At 34.3% G+C, this 21,228-nt stretch overlaps 3 protein-coding genes and 1 long non-coding RNA gene across 4 annotated transcripts; 2 read left to right on the top strand and 2 right to left on the bottom strand.

Moving 5' to 3' along the window:
* Window positions 1-955: 955 nt before the first annotated feature.
* On the bottom strand, window positions 956-2,623 carry LOC110738353 (basic blue protein-like). Its single transcript, XM_021918724.1, has 2 exons — window positions 2,338-2,623; window positions 956-1,510 (listed from the first exon to the last, which is right to left on the bottom strand). Exons 1-2 carry the CDS (start codon window positions 2,507-2,509, stop codon window positions 1,143-1,145), a joined length of 540 nt encoding a protein of 179 aa, XP_021774416.1. The 5' UTR covers window positions 2,510-2,623; the 3' UTR covers window positions 956-1,142.
* A 4,809-nt stretch (window positions 2,624-7,432) lies between these two features.
* LOC110738351 (U-box domain-containing protein 43-like) lies at window positions 7,433-11,901 on the top strand. The gene is made up of 3 exons (XM_021918723.1): window positions 7,433-8,474; window positions 8,573-8,873; window positions 10,189-11,901. The coding sequence occupies exons 1-3, from the start codon at window positions 7,701-7,703 to the stop codon at window positions 11,634-11,636; spliced, it is 2,523 nt and encodes an 840-aa protein (XP_021774415.1). The 5' UTR covers window positions 7,433-7,700; the 3' UTR covers window positions 11,637-11,901.
* A 95-nt stretch (window positions 11,902-11,996) lies between these two features.
* Window positions 11,997-13,399, bottom strand: LOC110738352. Its single transcript, XR_002514602.1, has 2 exons — window positions 13,131-13,399; window positions 11,997-12,712 (listed from the first exon to the last, which is right to left on the bottom strand). It is a non-coding gene; the product is annotated as an uncharacterized LOC110738352 (long non-coding RNA).
* A 5,915-nt stretch (window positions 13,400-19,314) lies between these two features.
* On the top strand, window positions 19,315-19,638 carry LOC110738311 (mitochondrial import receptor subunit TOM9-2-like). Its single transcript, XM_021918675.1, has one exon. The coding sequence runs from the start codon at window positions 19,315-19,317 to the stop codon at window positions 19,636-19,638; it is 324 nt and encodes a 107-aa protein (XP_021774367.1).
* Window positions 19,639-21,228: the final 1,590 nt, after the last annotated feature.

Below are 21,228 nucleotides of genomic sequence, written 5' to 3'. Positions count from 1 at the left end.
TTTATACCCATACAAATATATGTTTAGATATTTTCTTTCATTATATTGCCAACAAAATAGCTCCTGGACATAGCTAGTTATGTTGTCCGTTAGCCAACCTAGTCATAAAAAAAAAATTGCTAATTAAGTGAAAAATTTGATACAACTAATAAATTCACAAAATTTCATACAAAATGAACACCACACTTGTTGATGACCTTATTACGGATTACAAAAATATTACACTAATCTGAATTTTTTTTTTTTTTGATTTATGTATAGTTTTGCCAGCTTAACGTGTTTTGTTTATTAAGGTGACAAAATTTGATAATCTCATTTGGTTTAGCAATTTTGGGTGTAGCCTTCTTTACATATACTTGCTTCGTTTCAAAATAATTAGGCAAAATTATTTGAAAATACTCCGTATGAGCGTACCTTGTTTGTAAGTTAATTTGTGAATTATAGTACCTTATTACTTTAATTTTTTTTGTAAACTGATACCTTTATTTAAATTTTGATTTAAAAATGGCTCTTCAATGATTGATTTTGGTCAAAAAGTCAAGTTTATGGCCTTTGAGTTTCATTTTCCCTCCATTTTTGTGCGCATGTGATACACTCCATTAACTGAGGAAAGGTAGAAATGATTTAAATTTTCTATTTATACATTGTGTGGCTCTCACAAGCTCCATTGTGACAATATCTGTGAAAAGATGAAAATCAAACACTAGAAACTTAAACTTTTGGCCAGATTTTTAATATGAAGGATATGACATTGATAATTTAATCCTCATGCATTACTTTCTATATTGCTCAGACTCGGATTCAGGTATATGCCCGACATTGTGTCGGATCCTTCGACGCTCAAGAAATTATAAAATTTCATATAAGGCCATTAAATATTTGGATATCATGTCATTGTTTAAGTGTTGGAGGATCCGACACCCAACAGTCGTTGTACACATTGTATAGTAGGGTGTTGGAGTAACATAGATTATTTTCCATTAACCGTACGTACCACCTACAATTTGAATATTATTACAAGTTTACAACCAAAATCAATATATAGCAAACATAACAAAATTGCATACATAAACCAATGCAAGACTACATACATTAATTAAACATATTCAAAAAGATAACTCTTCAATTCAAAAGGAACCCTTTCACAGCACAAACATTGGCAAAAAGGTCATGGCTAGAGAAAGTGATGCCATGATTGGGGTGTAACGAAGGAGACTTTGGTAAGCACTAGACACATCCGAAGTCGAGGATGAAGATGAAGATGAAGACGAAGGTGAAGAGGAAGATGACGATGATCCTGTTGCGCCGACAACGTTTACCTTAAGCTTCATTCCTGCACTACAATGTCCTGCAGTTCCACAAGCGAAAAATCGAGTGCCAGCTTTGTCTAGCTTAACAACATCGTTACCCCCGTTCATTGAGTTGGCAGCGTTGCTAGTGTCACACTTTTTGTACTCACTTTCACTCCCTAGTTCCATCACGCTGTGTAATCCAGGAGTGTACTTAAACACTGAAAAGAAAAAAAAAACATCATTAGTGAAAATAAATATATTGGATTCAAATTTGTCATTGCCAAAGCTCAAAGCAAGCCGTCTACTTAAAAGTTAACGATGTATTATTATCACATTATAATAACAATTTTATGTGAGTAATGTCATACGTATAAGATTACCACGTATAAGTATAATCTCAAAAGTATTATAAGCCTATGTTATATGTTCACCTTAATTCACGAAAAATAAGTTCATGAAAATATCTATACTAATGTATTAAAAAACGTTCCTAAGAAGGTCGTTGTGCCGATAAGGAGGTTTGAACCTTCAACCTCTTAAACAACTATTTAACCATCTAAGCCAATTATCAACTATATTATTAATATGTAAAAAAAAAAAAAATTATATAAATGCAAACCACACGGTTTAATAAAAATTAAAAAAAAAAAATAGTCAAAGAATAGCTCAATTTTGGTTTAACAATGACAATTGCAGTTTTGAAAAGAATTTATAAAATTTATCGATTACACGTCTACAACAGTAGCAACTAGGGACAACGCCCGAGCTACTCACTAAGCTAGTTAGAAATTAATAGGGGGGTAATCAAATGAATAGAACAAACTTTTTTTTTGTGTGTGTGTGTTTGAAATATAACCTAGGCTACATACTTGTATAGTTTTATCAGATGTCTAAAAACATCTATTATCAAAGATTTATACTATACACAACTAAGTTTAAGCTTAGAATCTAGACAACAAATGGTTAAAACAATACATATCAAAAGATACAAAACGAAAAAAAATCATTTAAAAAAAAATAGAGGAAGTACATATAACGAACATACCAAGTGTATCGCCAACTTTGAAAGTCTGGCTTTTAGCCCATGAATCATAATCTGTACTCTCATCCCAACCATCACTTCCACCCACAACATGTTGAGTTGCACTAACTTCCTTTGTAATCAACACCATAAACACCACTGCCACCATCATCGACATTCTCTTCAATCCTTCCATGTTAGTTTGTCGTATTATTATATTGCTCGTACGTGTTCGATCAAATCTCTCTTCGAAAAATTAGCTTATTAATTAGTACAATATATCAATCGTAGGAATACAATGCTATGCTATATATAATGTATAAATAAAAGTTAACGTTTTTATGAAGACAAATGCAGGTGGCTTAAACTTTGCTTTGCAACTAAGGGATTATAGTTGCTGTTACTGTGCTAAGATTATTGACAGACTATCACCATCATAGTTGGTTGTATGAACTTTCTGGGAGTCTCAAAATCTCAATTTTTCTAAAGGTATTTATTATTTGAAAAGATTTCTTGCTTAATTTGAAATTTTATCAGATTATATTATACATTATTCATTTTTCCTTGCTTCTTTTTGAATTTGGTATGATTTGGGGTTTAATATTTGCAAGTTTATTAGTCAATTTGGTGCATGATTTTATATTTGTATTCTTGTAAAATACTCTGTACTCATTTATCTATTTTATTGCTGAAACATTTTGCATGAGTAGATAATAGACAATGGTAAGAATGAATTCCAATCAAAGCAAATTCCGTGTATACCGTTTAAGTCGTCTAACCCCATAACACTCCTTAGATAACATATACTGATATACAGTACAATAAGCTCAAGTAACATAATTTTTAAAAATAAATACTACGTAGATCTAAAGTTAATACCCACTCACTTATTTAGACAAAAATTAGTCTTTTTTTTTTTCTTAATGTTTATCTAATTATAATTCAAATAAGTTTAAATAATTTTAGACAAATTTAAATAATCCAAAATAAGTTGAATTGATTGAGCAATCAGACACCAATCACTTATTCTATATGTAAATAATTACTCAGTAGATGTAACCTAATTCGCATTAATTAATTGGAGTACTTCATCCCTCAACGATAGATGACATCTTAACTATGGCTTATGGGGTAGCTATTTGGTTTTCTACTTTCTACCCCCGGAGCTCAACGCCTAAACAGGGCCGGCTTAGGACCTGTGCAAATAGGCCCTTAGCACGAGGCCTCAAAGTTTAAAGGGCCCCAAAATGACCTTCATTCCCCTATAACTACTACGCTGTACTTGTAATTAATTTAGCCTTCTATTACTTTGGTTCTTCCGCCTTCAAATCAATATGACCTTAATTATCTCTCTTGGAACCTTTATTAATTATCTCTCTAGCTTCTTTTCCTTTGGACGCCACTATGCTTAAATGCATGATCACAATGGGACTCAAAGTTGATGTTTGAAATATTCCCTACATCATCAGATCATTATTAATTAGTCTTTAATCAAACATTGATCTTAGTTTTACTATACTTGATATGACCTCTGGATCGGAAGAAGGCAATATTTAAGGCAATTTTAAACAGATATTTGGCATGATGTAGAGATAAACACATGTATTATTATCGCAAGTATGGAGAATTGAAGACATTTATCACATTCACGTGAAGACTTGAAGGTGCAAATTCAATTTAGGAGGATCGAAGACCATGGAATGGTATTATGAAACATACATGAGAAGATACCCAACCATATTGGATTTATTGCTCTAGAAGATCTTATGTTATGTATTTATCAGGGGGAGAAAATACGCGCTGCACTATTTTTTCCTTGACCATGGTTTTACCCCACATTGGGTTTTCCTATTAAGGTTTTAACGAGGCACAATCTTTAATAATGGACATCCAAGGGATAGTGTTATGAAATATTTGTGAATGCCCATTATATTCCCGTACTCTATGGAATATTCTAGGTTTAGGGTTTAGTGTTTCCTAAGAAAACCCTAACTATTGTATATGTGTATATATCCCTTACTTAATAGAATAATACTCTGATCTATTGTCTCCCCAATCTCTCTCCTATTCTCTTTATTTTACAACATTCAAAGACTAATTAAAAAAATAAGTTTAATTACGATTTGTTAGTAAAAATTGTACATTTTATATTAAGGGCCCAATTATTTTTACCAGAACAGGGCCCCGAAAATGATTAAGACGGCCCTGCGTCTAAAGGGTTCCATTTGGCCACTAAGCTTGTCGTATCCAAACAAAAATTTCCCCATTTTGAAGAATAAATAGCCTTCACGCTACTCATCCACTACCAATATTGGTTAATTAATGGCCATGCACCAATTAAGTAAGATTAAACATATTTGAAAAAGTAATAATCGAACCGAAAACAAATTCAACGAGATTTCATCATTTGTAAGTATTTTTGGTAAACGCTAATATGAAAAAAAAAAGATTAAAAATTAAGAAAAATGCACGTTATACTTGAAAATCTTACTATAGGTGAAGAGAACAAGTCATCAATATATATGCCCACTCCCTTTTGTCCTTGTTCTAAAATTCAATCTACTTGATTGGTGCATCAACTTCTCGATATTATCAAGTTCACCCTAGACCTGAAAACCTTTGTAACTTTCAGTCTCAACCAGTCGAGGTTTACACGGAACAAAATTTGGCTTAAATTCACTGTGCATAACTTTAGAAAGTCAAAATCATGAATTTTTTCCACCACTTCATGTAAATGGGTGATTTGATTAAAAAAATATAACTTTAATACTATATGATTTTATTTTAATCAAAGTCACATTTTTTCCATGTAGTAGGACAAAAAAATTAGGGATTAAGGGAGTAGTCATTTCGCTTACCATATTTGGCCATATTGTAATACAAGGGTGGCCACAAATCCATAATGGCATTTATTTCTAGTGGGGGAACGTACAAACAAAATTGCAATCGATAGATGAAAATTAAATATAATTAAAGCAATCAAGGAATCTATACTAATATATTAAACCTCTAATTCTAAAATTAAGTGTCTTACCACCAAAGTATGTGTTTTTTTTATGTAATCTTTTGAATATAAAATATTAATATGTAGTAAATGATAATATGAACAATAAATTTAATTACAAGAAAATTGAATCATAAATTAAAACATATATTAATGATCAGTTTTACGTAATAATCCGAGACATCACCCGGACTCAAAAACTAGTTGTATATTTATATGCTGCATTTTGAAAGTGACTCGGTGATTGTGATTTGTTAAAGAAGAAGATTATATATGAAGACATTAACTTAGCCTATGACTTGGTCTTCCAACACTACCACGAACTTCACGACAATATTGGACCATTTTTACAACGTTAGAATTTTACAATTTTTTCCACTACATGTAACTTTTCCACTCGATTATATTCCTCTCTAATCCGAAATTCAACCCCCAACATTCCACATTCTAATTGGCGTAACTCTGTAAGGGTGCCAAAATCTTTGATCTTCCCTTTTTTCTTTAGTCATCTGCGTCAAAAAGGTTGACATGGTACTATACATTACAGGATAATTTTGCTACAGAATTTTGGGATATGACATGAAATATTGTCGCTTAAATGGACATGAAATTTTACTTTGATTACCGCTATATTAGATTAACACTACTAGAACACAAAAATAGAATTTAACTATTGTAATAATATTTAGGATTAATTTGATAATAACACCACAAAAAAGACACGATTTTGATAATAACACCAAAACAAGCCACAAAAAAAAAAAAAAAAAAAAAAAAAAAAAAAAAAAAAAAAACAACTTTTATTATAACACCACAAAAAAAAACCAAAAATTTGATTTCACTGCCACTTAACGGATTTTTGGTGGAATCCTTACTGGGGCCCACAACAGATATGTATCACTAAACTATTGGTTTATAAAAATTAATAAAAAAGTATAAAAAAAAAATCCTAAACAACCTAACCCAGCCGAGGCCAGCCCCACCAGCAGCACCACCTGTCCCCCACCGCCGGCACTCCTGCCCCACCAAAACCGGCGAAACCCACTGCAAATCACCACCTACCCACTGCAAATCACCACATCCCTCAACAACAGCAACTTCACCATTGAAACCCCAATCGCCGAATTGAAACCCTAGCACCTTTGAACCACCGCAAACAATAACCACAATCACAACCAATTCGAACCCCATCACCTTCAAACCACCGCGAATACCAACCACAATCCACCGAATCGGTGCGAATCGGTATTTTCAGTGGTTCAAAGGGGTGGGAATTGGTTTTGTGCAGTGGCGGAGGTGGTTGCGGGGTTGCTCGGTGCGGATTTGTGGTTGGAGATATGACGCTACCCGGCTGGGGTGGTTTTCGGGGAGGGGGAAGAGAGTAAGGGCTGGTTTCGGCAGTTTTGGTGGGGGGTGGAGGTTCCGGCGGCTTGGATTAGGTTGTCGGCATGGATGGGGAAAGGTGGTGCCGGTGGTGGAGCTGGCTGGGTTTAGGGTTTTTTTCTCTTTATTTTTTTTAATTTTTCTATTTATTTTTTTTAATAATTTTTTTTAAAACCAATAGGTAATTGACACATGTCAGTTATGGCCCCATTAACGGATTCCATCCAAAAATCCGTTACGAGGTGGTGAAATCAAATTTTTAAGTTTATTTGTGGTGTTATTATAATTTTATTTTTTTTTCATCATCAAAATTTGGGTTTTTTTTTTCTTTCTAAAATTTCCTAATATTTAGTTTTAAGAAGAAAAAAACAATTAGAAATTCCATGTATGTGTAGAGATCAATTGTCCCACTTCAAAAGAGCGGTAAGAAGGTGACTATTTTATAAAGTTTGTAGGATTCTTCTTATATTGTCATGTGGTTTTAGAATACAGCTTTCCTTATCCCGTGCGTTAGTTGCCTCTCATACTATCCCCAATTCTTGACTCAATACCAAATGTCGTATGAGAAGTACCCGTAACATAAGATTGAATCTCTTCCACGCTATTTCCTTTTACAAGAAAAACATGTTGAATTTCTAAGAATTCAGTAATCTTTGTGGAGTCAAAATTTTCTACCACACTTGAAACGCAACATACATGGAAAGAAATAAAGAAATGATACTCTATAGACTAACTTAACAAAAGAAAGAGTCCAAGGTAGGCCCTTTCTTACCATTCCACTTCATTTCTTGGCCACAACAGTCAACTTAATCTAATTAAAAAGAGTTATACCATTCAATTTTCCTGGAATTTCATTTTAGTCTTGTTTGTTCATCACTCGTTTTCTTCTTCTTCTTCAAACCACCACAATCTTCATTCAGCCAAAAAGTACTACTAGTATAAATAGTTGAAAGAATTAAAGGGGTGATCCCAAAAAAACCAAAAAAAATTTAGAAAAAAAATGAAGAAAATTAAGCAAGTAAAAATGGAGAGTACAAGGAGTTTCTCAGAGCTAGTGCTAGAGCTTGTAGCATCTGCAGATGAAGTGGTTTCTCTAGCAAAAGACTCGGAAATCGACACGGAAGTTTTAAGTGAGTTTGCTATCTACATTGAGAAGCTTTCGCCTATCTTAGACACTCTAAGAGAAGATAAGATTATCATGGACACTCCAAGCATAAGGTCTGCCATAGGGTCCTTAGAAGCCGAGCTTCAACGAGCTCGTAACTGCATTGTTAATAGGAATTCATGCTCGAATGATCATCGTTTCGATGTCATCCAACAATTAACTCATGATCTTGGGAGATCCTTAGGCCTTTTGTTGTTTGCTACCATTGGGGTGTCCTTAGACTTAAAGGACAAACTTGGGATTTTGCATAAGGAGTTGATGAATGCTAAGTTTGATCATTCTTACTGTTGTTCGTCGAGTGAGAGTACTAGGGAGATTGTTGAGGAGATCATGAATGAAGAACAGATTTACCGCGAAAAAGAAGAGATTATGATCATAGAAAGAGAGGATGTTGCATTACAACTTAAGTATGGAAATGATGATGAATTTAAGAATTCTCTTTTGGGATTAGAGATAATGATTAGGGATAAAATCGTTGATTGCGAGTGGATTACTGATGAAGGTATAATCCCCATTTTGTTTAATCGAATGGGTTCGAGCAAATGTATTGATAGATTAAGTATAATCAAGGTGCTCAGAAGCATTGCACATGAAAATCCTCGAACCAAGGTACTTACTCTTTTTTATTAATTTGTTAAACTGTTTTTTGGTTTTTTTTCCTAGTGTAATTAAGCACAGTTAGATTTTGTACTAATTAAGTTTAACAGGAAAAAATGGCAGATATTAATTCCCTAACAACATTGGTGAAGTCCTTGGCTAGAGATGAGATGGAACGAAGAGAAGCAGTTGGATTGCTGATGGATCTTTCTCAGCTATCTTCAGTTCGACGAAGAGTTGGGAGGATCCAAGGGTGTATAATTATGTTGGTGGCTATATTAAACGGGAGTGATCCAATTTCATCAAATGATGCAGGGAAATTATTAGCTGGTCTCTCATGTAATACTCAAAATGCTCTTCTTATGGCTGAGGCTGGCTATTTTCATCCTCTAATCCAGCATCTTAAGGAAGGTATAGTATACTATTACTTTCCTAACTTATTTCTTTTGAGGGAAAAGATTATTGCATTAATTAATCAAGAGACAACTTCTTCATGAGTACATTCGAGGATACATCTTTAGGACCGTGGTTTTCCCAAACCTACTAGTATTTTCCTAGCTTCTTTAGCAGCTTTACTTCCTTTTCTTCTTTGCTCTTTGTTCTGTTTCCCCTTAAATCTTTTTCAAATTTCAAGGTTGCTTTAATTTTTAGGATAAGATCGTTTTTAAGGTTGTTAATTATATAAAGAGCTGAGTTACTTGTAACTTGGGCAGCCTGATTTATGACTGAGATACGTTACAAATTACATATCACAGGTTCTAATTTGATATTCAGGGAAATTACAGGAAATATCAATGTGTAGGCAAAACTTGAAGGTCTAGATTAAAAAAAATCAAGCTGTCAAGAACTTTGGCAAAGTTAGTATAGTAAAGCAACTTGTTAAGCACATTTCTTTATAAAAGACATGTTTTACACCTTTGTATTGTGGCCAAATTAGCTGTTTTCATCTAAAAGATTCAAATGGATATCATTTCACTGAGATACTTTTCTTTCAAAAGAAGCTTAGGGAAGAATCCCTGGATTTGAATCAAACTTTAAACTTTGGAAGGTGGGGCTGAGATCAAGCTACTTTATTGCTTTATAGAGCAAGTACCATACAACTTTACTGCAGTCTGACTACTCTTTTTAGGATCTAGGGACCGAAGAGATTTAACTGTAAGTTAGATTGAGCAAACTTTATTAAATAAGGATTGCATATAGTAGTATACTAACACTTTCAGTTTATCAAAAATTATTTTCGGCTGTGTTCAGTTTAGGGAAAACATTCTATACTAATTTTATTTTCTACTGAAGATATACTTTGATGGAAACTCACTGAAGGTAAAGGCTTGAAAACATTTTCCAGCATACCATCCTCTATTCAATGGGTTGCAAATGATGGAAAACAATATACATTGTAGAAAATATATTTCATCACCGAAAAGCTACTTTCAGTTTGAAATTATATATTCCACCCTTCAAAATTGAAAATGGAAAAATGGATTCTCTCCTAGGAAAACATATCCTTCCAGCCAAATAAAATCATAATTACTTAACAGTCTGACTTAGGTGGAAGGCTTCTTGTTCTGCTGAACTTAAGAATAGTAAATAAAATGGACTATTGATTGCAGTATTAATGTAACAGGCTCTACTTGCTGTTATGAATTGGTAGTATGAATCTGTAGTTTGAGTGACTGTAAGTAAGAAAATCTTACACTAATATGATGAAAGTCATATATTCTTGCAGGTTCAGAAATGAGTAAAATTCTAATGGCAACTGCACTTTCAAGAATGGTATTGACAGAAAAATCTCGAGCCTCACTTGGAGAAGACGGTGCAATTCAACCATTAATCATCATGTTTAAGACAGGAAAGCTTGAAGCAAAGCTTTCAGCCTTAAATGCTTTACAAAATCTTTCCCTCACAACCAAAAATATATCGTACATAGTTGATTCCGGTGTCCTCCCTCCTCTGCTTCAGCTCCTTTTCTCTGTTACTTCTTCTCTCATGAGCCTCCGGGAACCTGCATCTGCTATCCTTGCAACCATATCATGTTCGGATTCTGTTCTTGAACATAGAGATTTGCCTGATCAACTTCTGTCACTTGTAAACTTGTCTAGTCCAAAAATCAAGTGCAATATCCTTCTAGCTTTAAACAACATTCTTTCTCAGCCTGGTGCAGCTGAAGTTACAAGCAAAACAACCCAAAATGGTGCTATGCAGCTTTTGATTCCTCTTATCAATGAAACCGACACCAAAATAAGAGTGGCAGCCTTGGATCTTTTATTTACCATATCGAATAATGTATCCATTGAAGAAAGTTATCTTCCAAACATAGTGAATATAATCTCATCTTCATCGTCAGAGGCTGAAAAGGCAGCTGCAATTGGTTTGTTGAGCAACATTCCTCTTTCTGATAAAAAGGCAACTGATATACTCAAAGGGATGAATTTGTTGCCTATGCTAGTCTCGTTAATTGGTTCTTTGAGATCTTCAAGTTCAACCACCACTGCTCAATGTTTAGAAGAAAGTATTGCAAGTGTTTTTATCAGGTTTACACTACCTTCAGACAAGAAACTACAAGTCTATGCAGCAGAAATGGGAGTTATACCTATTCTAATAAAGATCCTCTCACATGGATCAATTAAAGCCAAATCAAGAGCTGCAACATCGCTAACTCAGCTATCACAAAATACCCTTTCCTCTAAAAGGGTTAGGAATTTGAGGTGGGGTTATTGTGTTCCTACGCCTACTGCAGATGGATTCTGTGAAATCCACAGTGGATATTGCAGTGTGAAAGGAAACTTTTGCCTAGTAAAAGCTGGTGCTATTCCTCTTCTGATCCGTATTTTGGAGGGAGATGAAAGAGAAGCTGATGAAACAGTGTTAAAAACCATTGCCACTCTACTGCAGGATGAAATTTGGGAAGATGGAAGCAATTTCATAGCTAAAATATCAAGTGGAGTGGAGGCTGTTATTAGGGTGTTAGAAGTAGGAAGTGTAAAGGCTAAGGAAACGGCACTATGGATATTGGATAGAGTTCTTCGGATTGAAGAATTTAGATCGAAGTATGGAGGTTCAACTCAAGTGTTGTTAATCGATCTTGCTCACAAAGGGGAGCCTTCTTTGAGACCCCTGGTGGCTAACATATTGATGCAGCTTGAATTGTTACAAGATCAATCCAGCTACTTCTAGTCATATTTTTTGATAGGATACATTATATAATATTTTGCTCTTTATTACTCCTGTATAACTGTTTTTTAATGCAGTAGATTGGATCATTTAGGCTTGTGAGCATATATAATAGAGGAAATGTAAGGAAAGATATATATCGATGGATGTAAATAATGTGTACACTGTAATGCATAAGCACAAGCATGCAATAGTTGAGCATGCACACGAAATCAGTTGTATGAAAGAAAATGAAACGATTTGGAACCTTTCATTAAAATTTTACTAATACTTGTATATTTCATTTGAATTCTAATCCCATTAAATTTATGAGAATTAGCAGGGAAGCAGGCATAAAAAAGTATATTTCTTATAAACATGAAGAATGAGAACATGGCTGTGATACTATTTTCTAAGCAATGGCTATGAGATTATGTTACAAGATAAATCAAGATGAATTGTACCATTTAACAGTGTACGACTTTATGATACACGAAGCAGCATCAAGCACCAATGCAAGCACCTATTATCTTCCAAAGAAAGAAGAAAAGTCTACTTCAACATACAAGAAGGTCAAGAAAAACAACACCATCATGGCAATCAATTCCACAAACTGAACTCTTTTCAAAATAGTTTAAAAGCAGGAAGAACTGACCAGCAGAACAACCTTTTCTGCTTGCTGTATTTAGTAAGGTTCAATTCTCTGACTAAGATCCAATTCTAGAAAAGATGATGATCATGATGGATTCCATTGCCCCGGCCATGCTTTGTTCGAGAAATAATGTACTCTGTAGAATTGATGCAGAAACCCCTATGTTTATATGAGCACAAATGCAGAGTTTTAGAACGCTATCACTTCAATTCTCCATGACATATGTTATGTATGATAGAAATCACATAAGGTTTATTGTGCAAGAAATGCTGGCTAATTGGAATCAAACTTCAGTCATGAAAGTATTACTTACAAAGCAAGGAACTAAAGTAAAGAAATCAGCTAAAACCAAGCATATGATAGAAGAAAACTCGAAATTGTGAGTTGAAATCTCTCAATCATTTGTCCTCAGATGTGCTCCAATCCAATAATTGGATTGCTGCATAAACTTGATCATAACAAAAATACGAAGCATTTAGCATTTACCAAGTGATAGATTATGCAAATAATCTATTTATGTATATATTGTTTTGTAATTATCTTTGATAATTATCTCTTGTATATGGTAATTATCTTGTGTATAGTTTCCTAGCTTAACCTAGTCTCCTCTCCCCACAGCTCGACTTCGCAAGCGTGCGATACTCCCCCCAGCACCCAGCAGCGTGGCTTTTTGCCACCTCCTGCTATCCCCGCCGGGTTACCAGCGGGTGCTGGCATGGGGGACGTCCACCTTCACGAGGAAGAGCAGCGTGGTTTCATACCATCCTTCTCATCCATGTAAATCACGCGTAAACAATAACATTCTCATTAGCTTGAATTACAACATGTAATTCATGATTGCGGAAGCGTTAAAGTGTAAAATTTACCTCCAGCCATTGCAGGAACTACGAGGAAGATGAAGATGAACAACCTCATTGCGGCGCCGAAACCGAATTTGATCTCCTTTTGTAAATTTGGTGCTGAACCCTCAGTCTCACTTAGATGACGTTTGTTTTTTTAGAGTTGGATGTAGTGACCTTTTATAAATTACACTCACAATTTCTATCTACAATTCTACATATATGGGGAGTTTTGCCATAAAAAAACCCTCATTACATGAGAGTTGGTTGTAGTGGTTCTAAAAAGGTAGATAAGTGGTTGGACTAGTGGTAATCAGTTTCCTTGATCATGGGAAACTATTTACCAGGATAAATGGAACACTTAATTGAAATTGATTATTATTATTTTTTATTTTTTTTAATAATCCAACATTCTCCCACTTGGTCCTTTTTTAAAAGAAAACTCAACATATGAATCATAGCGACGAATTCCCTAATAGCGAGAACTAATTTTCCATGTATCACAATATATTTAGTTTTCCATCACTCATACAACTAAATGAGTAAATCTTATGTTCACTCTAGGTCAAACAAAAACGACATTTCTTATTGAATTAACCAAAAAACCAAATGTACGTACATAAATGCAAGAAATATCAAAACTGAATGCAACAAACGAATGTTTCACATGACGGAACCAAGTCCCATCCTTTGTACATGACCCTTGAAACCATTAACTGGCATGCCTTTGGTCAAGGGATCAGCAATCATCAAGTCAGTGTTAATGTGTTCTATGATCACTTTCTTTTCGTTTACGGCTCGAAACTTAATGTCAATGTGTTTGCTTTTACTTCCACTCTTATTATTCTTAGCCATAAAAACTGCAGCTGAATTGTCACAATACATCCTTATTGGGCGAATAATAGAGTCAACAACTCTTAACCCAGATATAAAACCTTTTAGCCAAACACCATGTGATGTAGCCTCGTAACAAGATATAAACTTAGCCTCCATAGTAGAAGTAGAAATTAAGGTCTGCTTTGCACTAGCTCCTCCAAGAAACAGCACCATCGGCTAGCATGAACACATATCCTGAGGTGGATTTTCGTGAGTCAATGCAACCACCGTAATCGGAGTCTGAATAACCCACAACTTCTAGATCTTCTGTTCGTTTATACATAAGCATGTAATCTTTGGTACCCCTGAAGGTATCTCAACACTTTCTTTGCAGCCTTCCAGTGATCAAGACCTGGGTTACTTTGATATCTTTCCAATACTCCAACAATATATGCAATGTCAGGTCTAGTGCAAACCTGAGCATACATAATGCTTCCAACAACTGAAGCATGTGGAATATTTTTCATTTCTTCTTTTTCAATGTCAAACCTGGGACATTGGTCCAAACTGAATCGATCACCCTTTACAATAGGTGCTACACTTGGTGAACAATTTTTCATATTAAATCTTTTAAGCACTTTGTTGATGTAGGTCTCTTGAGACAAACCCAAAATGCCTCGAGATCTATCTCTATGGATCTTATTGCCAATGACATAAGATGCCTCACCCATATCTTTCATAACAAACTTGCTTGAAAGAAATTGTTTCACCTCATATAGCAACCCTTTATCATTAGTTGCTAGCAAAATATCATCCACATATAATACAAGAAAACAGATTTTAATCCCACTAACCTTATGGTATATACATTGATCCATGATATTTTCTTCAAAACCAAATGAAATAATCACTTCATGGAACTTCATATACCATTGGCGGGAGGCCTGTTTTAATTTAGTCCATATATGGATTTATTAAGCTTACAAACCATATGCTCACCCTTTTCTGAGATAAATCCTTCAAGTTGTCTCATATAAACCTTTTCCTCTAAATCACCATTCAGAAATGCAGTTTTCACATCCATTTGATGTAACTCAAAGTCAAAATGAGCTACTAATGCCATGATCACTCGAAGAGAATCCTTCTTTGATACGGGAGAAAAAGTCTCTCTGTAATCAATTCCTTCTCTTTGAGTGAACCCTCGAGCAACAATTCTAGCCTTATGTCTCTCAATGTTGCCTAATGAGTCTTTCTTTGTCTTAAAGACCCACCGACATCCAATGGCTTTTACACCATCGGGCAACTCAACAAGATCCCAAACTTTATTAGACGCCATAGAATTCATTTCATCTTTCATGGCACTCATCCACAAGTCAGTATCCATTGAGTTTGTGGCCTGTGAAAACGTAATTGGATCATTGTCAACTTCAACATTATAATCCGATTCTTGCAAATACACCTCAAAATCATCAGAAATAGCTGATCTTCTTGCTCTAGTGGATCTTCTTAAAGGAACTTGATCAATGTGTCGATCACCTACATGTTCCTCATTTGCATTGTTATCCATTAAATTATTATCAGCATTTTGTGGAATTTCATTGGTTAGTGGTTGCATTACGCCCGGTTGAACTTGAGGGACGTGAACAATAACCATCATGTCACTTGAGTTAATAGGGGAAACTTCAACATGATCCTTTTCAGAAACGGTGTCCCGAAATTGATCACTCCCACTAACCAAGTCATTCTCAAGAAATTTTGCATTTCTCGATTTCACAATTCTGGTGCTATGAGACGGACAATAGAATCTATACCCCTTAGATTTTTCGGCATATCCAATGAAATGCCCACTTATAGTCCTTGGGTCAAGTTTCTTTTCTTGTGGGTTGTAAATTCTCACTTCGGACGGGCATCCCCAAATGCGCATATGGCGCAAACTCGGTTTCCATTCTTTGAACAACTCAAAAGGCGTTTTAGAGACAGCCTTGGATGGAACCTGGTTTAATATATACGCTGCCGTCTTAAGGGCTTTAATCCACAAAAATGGTGGAAGTGTAGTATTGCTCTGCATACTTTTCACCATTTCCATTAAGGTCCTATTTCTTCTTTCTGCTACACCATTCTGATCTGGAGAACCAGGCATAGTGTATTGGGCAACAATCCCATGCTCTTGAAGAAATTTTGCAAACGGACCACATGCTTGTCCATTCTCGGTGTATTTACCATAGTATTCTCCACCCCTATCTCATCTCACAATCTTAATGTGCTTACCACATTGTGTCTCTAGTTCAGCCTTAAACAATAAATACTTATTTGTCGCCCACGTGGCATGAAACTTGGCGAAAAAACTGGAATGTCAAGTGTCGTTGTCTCGTGTTCTGGTTACGAGACCGACTTTATTTATTAGTGACTAGTTTTGTGCTCAGGCAATGCCCGAATGGTTGATAAGATTTATGATAAAGTTTTTGCATAAATACTAAATACGGTCATATAATCCCTTTTGATAATTTATATAGTAGTGTACTTTTGTAGTTTTGTTTGTAAATAGATATCTATGTTATTATTGACTTGAAATTATTTTTATTGAACTTAATTTATTTTTACTGAACTGTAAGTATTTTTAGCAAACAAAAATTATTTTTACTGATTAAAACTTATTTTTACATATTCTCTATTTTTTAATAAATTAAATATATCTATGTTATTATTAACTTGAAATTATTTTTATTGAACTTAAATTACTTTTACTGAACTGAAAGTATTTTTTACCAATATTCACTATTAATTTTTAAAATAAATTAATGTATTATAAATGGATCTTATTTTAAAAAACTTTTTAAAATGAATTTTATGATGGAAATAGAACCGAGTTATTGGATATTTATTAAAAGTTATGATTAATTTTGTATATATGAAATATTAGAATATATCGACAATAAAACTCTATATAATAATTTTATCTGAAAAAATCGATCTAAAATTCGCTTACTTAGCATCATATGTGTCACAATATACCTTGTTTTCACCAACATGGCGTGACAGTTGGCGAATAACTGGAATGTCAAGTGTCGATGTCTCATAGCCTTGCTGCGAAATCAGCTTTATTTATTAGTGATATATGATTTGTGGTGTGTCACTGTGTTGTTATAAGTAAAATTCTATTGTCAATAAAAAGATAATTTTTTAAAAAAAAGAATTATAAATTATTTTAGGAAAAATTCATGAGAATAATCCCACTTTTGGGGCATTTCTTTTAAATAATCCCACCTTTTGGATATTTTTTTAAATAATCTCACCTTTAACCCAATCCGCTCAGAATGGTCCCGGGTGACCAGTAACTGGTTGAAGAGGTATTTTTTTTACTAAGTTTATTTTACACGTGTCACAATTTGATTTGTCCAAAATTAAAAAAAAATTAAAAAAAAAACAAAAAATCAGAATACCAAGCAAGCTTCCCCTTCCCCCATCGGTCCACCCTAACCTCCACCACCACTGCCAAGCCCGCCGCCCCTCCCTCGTTGGAATGCCGCGTCTCCCCACACGACCACCTCCCCTTTTTATATGCTCAAATTTTCCGATTTTCGTGAAGAATTCTAAAAAAAATTAATTTTGGCCTTTTTGTTTGGTCAAGCTACTCTTGTAATTCGTTGTACCAAATGAATATACGTTGGATTGTGAGCATTTTGATACAAATTTCATGAATTTTGGTGAAGAAATGAGTAGGTTCCCATTATGCCATGAACTTCATACGTGAACTTCAATGGAGTTTCCTCCATTGTTGTCTTCTTTAAGTAAAAATGTTCATGCCTACTTGTTCTTTTTCCCGAGCACCTAGAAAACCACCGCTACCACGCCGAAAAACGCGGGGAAGGACAGAGGTGGGGTTGTCGAGGAAGGAGGGGAAGGGGAGGGAGGCCGGCGGCAAGGGGTTGGCTGTTTTTTTTTTAGTTATTTTTTTTACCAATCACAGGTCGCCACATGTCATGTAACTTGTTATAACAGGTTACATGACCGATTGGGACCATTAAAAAGATTGGGGGGGTAAAGGCGGGATTATTTAAAAATATCCCAAATGTGGGATTATTAAAAAGAAACGTCCCAAAGGTGGGATTATTCCCATGAATTTTTCCATTATTTTATGTATACCTTTTTATTCTAAACTTATCTATCCAATCTAATCTAATTACAATAACCAGCTGATTTATAAAATTTTAAGATAACATTTTTATTTGAATGTTAAATACAGTCAAATAATTCGTTCTGATAATGTAGGATATTTGGACATATTATATCATATGAAGTGTACTTTGTATAGTTTTGTTTGTAAATAGATCTATGTTACTCCGTATTATTGACTTGAAATTATTTTTATTGAACTTCAATTATTTTCACTGAAATGAAAGTATTTTTACCAAACCAAAATTATTTATACTGACTAAACTTATTTTACTGATTCTCTAATATTTTTTTAAAATAAATTAAATAACAATGCATTTTGTATGCGGCTAACCACACCATTTGGCCAGACAAAGTAACCCCTATAAAACTGATCGAGTAACCCCTGTAATACTAACTAAGTAACCTCTAACATTGACTAAGTAACCCCTATCTATAACACGTATTGATTGAGTAACCAATATAACACTGACCAAGTAACCCCTATAACACTAATGAAGTAACTCTAAACACCAAAAAAACTAACGAAGTAACTTTGATCTTGTAATAGTTGGTGACACGGTTTGGCCAACTACGTATAAAAGTTTGTGATTAAATGTATTATAAATGGATTTTATATTAAAAAACTTTTTAAAACTTATGATTAATTTTGTATATATGAAATATTAGAATTCTATCGATAATAAAACTTTACACAATAATTTTATCTTAAAAAATCTATCTAAAAAGGAAAAAACGCTTACTTAGCATCATACGTGTCACAATAATACCTATTTATCTCCTACGTGGTGCGACACTTGAAAGAAATGGGAATGTCAAGTATCGCTATCTCGTGGTCTATCTGCGAGACCGACTTTATTTATTAGTGATATGATATGATATATGATTTTTTTTTTCGATACATTAAGAATTCCCGAGATGGACTCTTAATGTTTTTTTCTTCTTAATTTTTTTTTTATAAAAAAAAAAAAAAACAAAATTAATTACGTTTTTGTATGAAAAGACAAAACAGCCCTTGTGCACGGATAAAAGTCCTAGGACGGTGCAAGTCTAGACAGCCTCAACTTCTTGTACATTCTAGAACAAATCCCTAAACCCCAAACCCCAACAAAAACCCTTCTTCTCTTGTTCTTACATTACCTGTCTCTTCTCTCTTTTCTTTCTTCTTCTACAAACAGAAAATCATTCACAAAAATCAAGTCCTAAATTCATCAATCAATCAATGGCATCAAAAAGCATCGGAAAAAAACGAACAGGATCAAGCAACGACAACAACAATGGAGGAATATTAAGCAGATTTACAACCACAGTTTCAAACTCACCCATCTACCAAAAAACCCAGCAAACTGCTAGCAATGCGGCAAATAGTACAAAGAAGCTGCTTAAGAGCACTGGTAAAGCTGCTTGGATAGTTGGCACAACATTCCTTGTCCTCGCTCTTCCCCTGATCATCGAGCTCGAGCGCGATGCTCAGTTGGATGCTTTGGAGCTTCAGCAGGCTAGCCTTCTTGGCACCCCACCTCCTGCTGCCCCCAAATCTTATTAAAGTTTGTTTCTTTGATTTTAGTAATTTTTGGGTTTTGTTGGGGTTTTAGGGTTCTTGTTTTGGTATAATCTATGGATTTATATATATATATATAACTATATTTTGGGCTTTATATACAGATGTTATTTTCATGTGTTTTAGCCGTTTTTCAATGGTATAATAATGAAATTGGACCTGCTTACTTTGCTAATTGATGTTTATTATTTATTATGAATTATTACATTTGATTTAATTTTCTTATGGGTTCTTAATATTCTTCTGCTATGAAAGAATTGAAGGTTTAAGGGGTGTTCTTGCTTAATTTTGGGTTTGTATGATATTACCTTCTTTAGTGAATACCCTTCTGCTATGAAAGAATTCTGATGAAGGTGCCATTATTTTGCTATTTAATCTGTAGTGTGAATGTGTGATGATTTTGATTAAAGGTCTTGGCTTTTTTTTTTTAACCTTATATATTGATTTTAGTTGCAGACTTGCTGGGGTTTTATGTTGGGGACTTGGGGTTTTAGGGCAATGTAATTTTTATTGAAAAATTTCTGTCTTTTTGGTGTGTTTGTATTATTTTACTGCTCTTATGTTTTGATGGATAGACATTAGACAATGAAACATTACCAATTGAAAAACTTCTTATGAGTAGGAAAGTTTGCTGTTGTGGTGAATTTGATAGTGAGTTTCAAGGGGCTATGAAGTGAGGGAGAAGGGTAAATTCTGCTTTTGGATCCCATATCTGTGGACCCGACAATCATCCATTTGGTTGATTATAAGTTGAAGGAGTATTACAGATATAGAGAAAAGAAGCCGGTGATTCGAGTTTCTTTTGCATTCGAGGTTCATTGAAATTAGGCAATGGCTGTTATGTTGAAGACGGCAGCACCTAGGTGTGTTAGGAGAACTTTTAGCTGTCCCTAAACCAAAATTTAAAGAGGGTATAGTGGTATACAAACTAAATTATATGGTATCAATTAATCTGACATATGGCTGTTGTGTTTCTTTTGAAGCTAGAAAGTTAATGTAGAAAATTGATGTTAGGTACTTTCTTTTGTTAAATGAGGGGGGCATGCATGATGCAAATGGTGGATATACTAGGAAGTAGGATTGTTAATTTCGGTCATGAATGTGAGGATCATACCAGCAGGGCTTGTTTATTTGCACCTCTTTCACATGCCAACTAGACTTATATTATTTGTGTATATATTTTGTAACCGCGACAGAGCATTGTTATTGAAATGAGATGAGGAGATCAAATTGAGAGTAGAAGCAAACAACTTAATTACCCTTCAAATGACCTTTCTGTAGGATCAAGAATCTGATGTTAGCAGTTTAGCACCCATCAACTCTATGCAAAAATTATATGCTTTGTGACTTTGTCTACTCTGATTTTCATAAATATCATCCCTGGTATGGTTCTGTAACCATTACTATGTAGGCTCCTTGTTCTCATGAACCTTTCTTAGGATTAAGTCTTTTTTAGGGATTACTTAATTATGATTGTTTCCTTACTTAGGAATCCCTAAAAAATAAAAGTATGATTGTTTTCTTAGGATTCACATGCTTTACCACCATTGCTCTTAAAGTCTTAAGCATGCGTTA

This window comes from Chenopodium quinoa, unplaced genomic scaffold (assembly GCF_001683475.1).
Source record: "Chenopodium quinoa cultivar QQ74 unplaced genomic scaffold, ASM168347v1, whole genome shotgun sequence".
NCBI classification, from domain to species: domain Eukaryota; kingdom Viridiplantae; phylum Streptophyta; class Magnoliopsida; order Caryophyllales; family Amaranthaceae; genus Chenopodium; species Chenopodium quinoa.
This window is presented reverse-complemented; position numbering and strand designations above follow the sequence as displayed.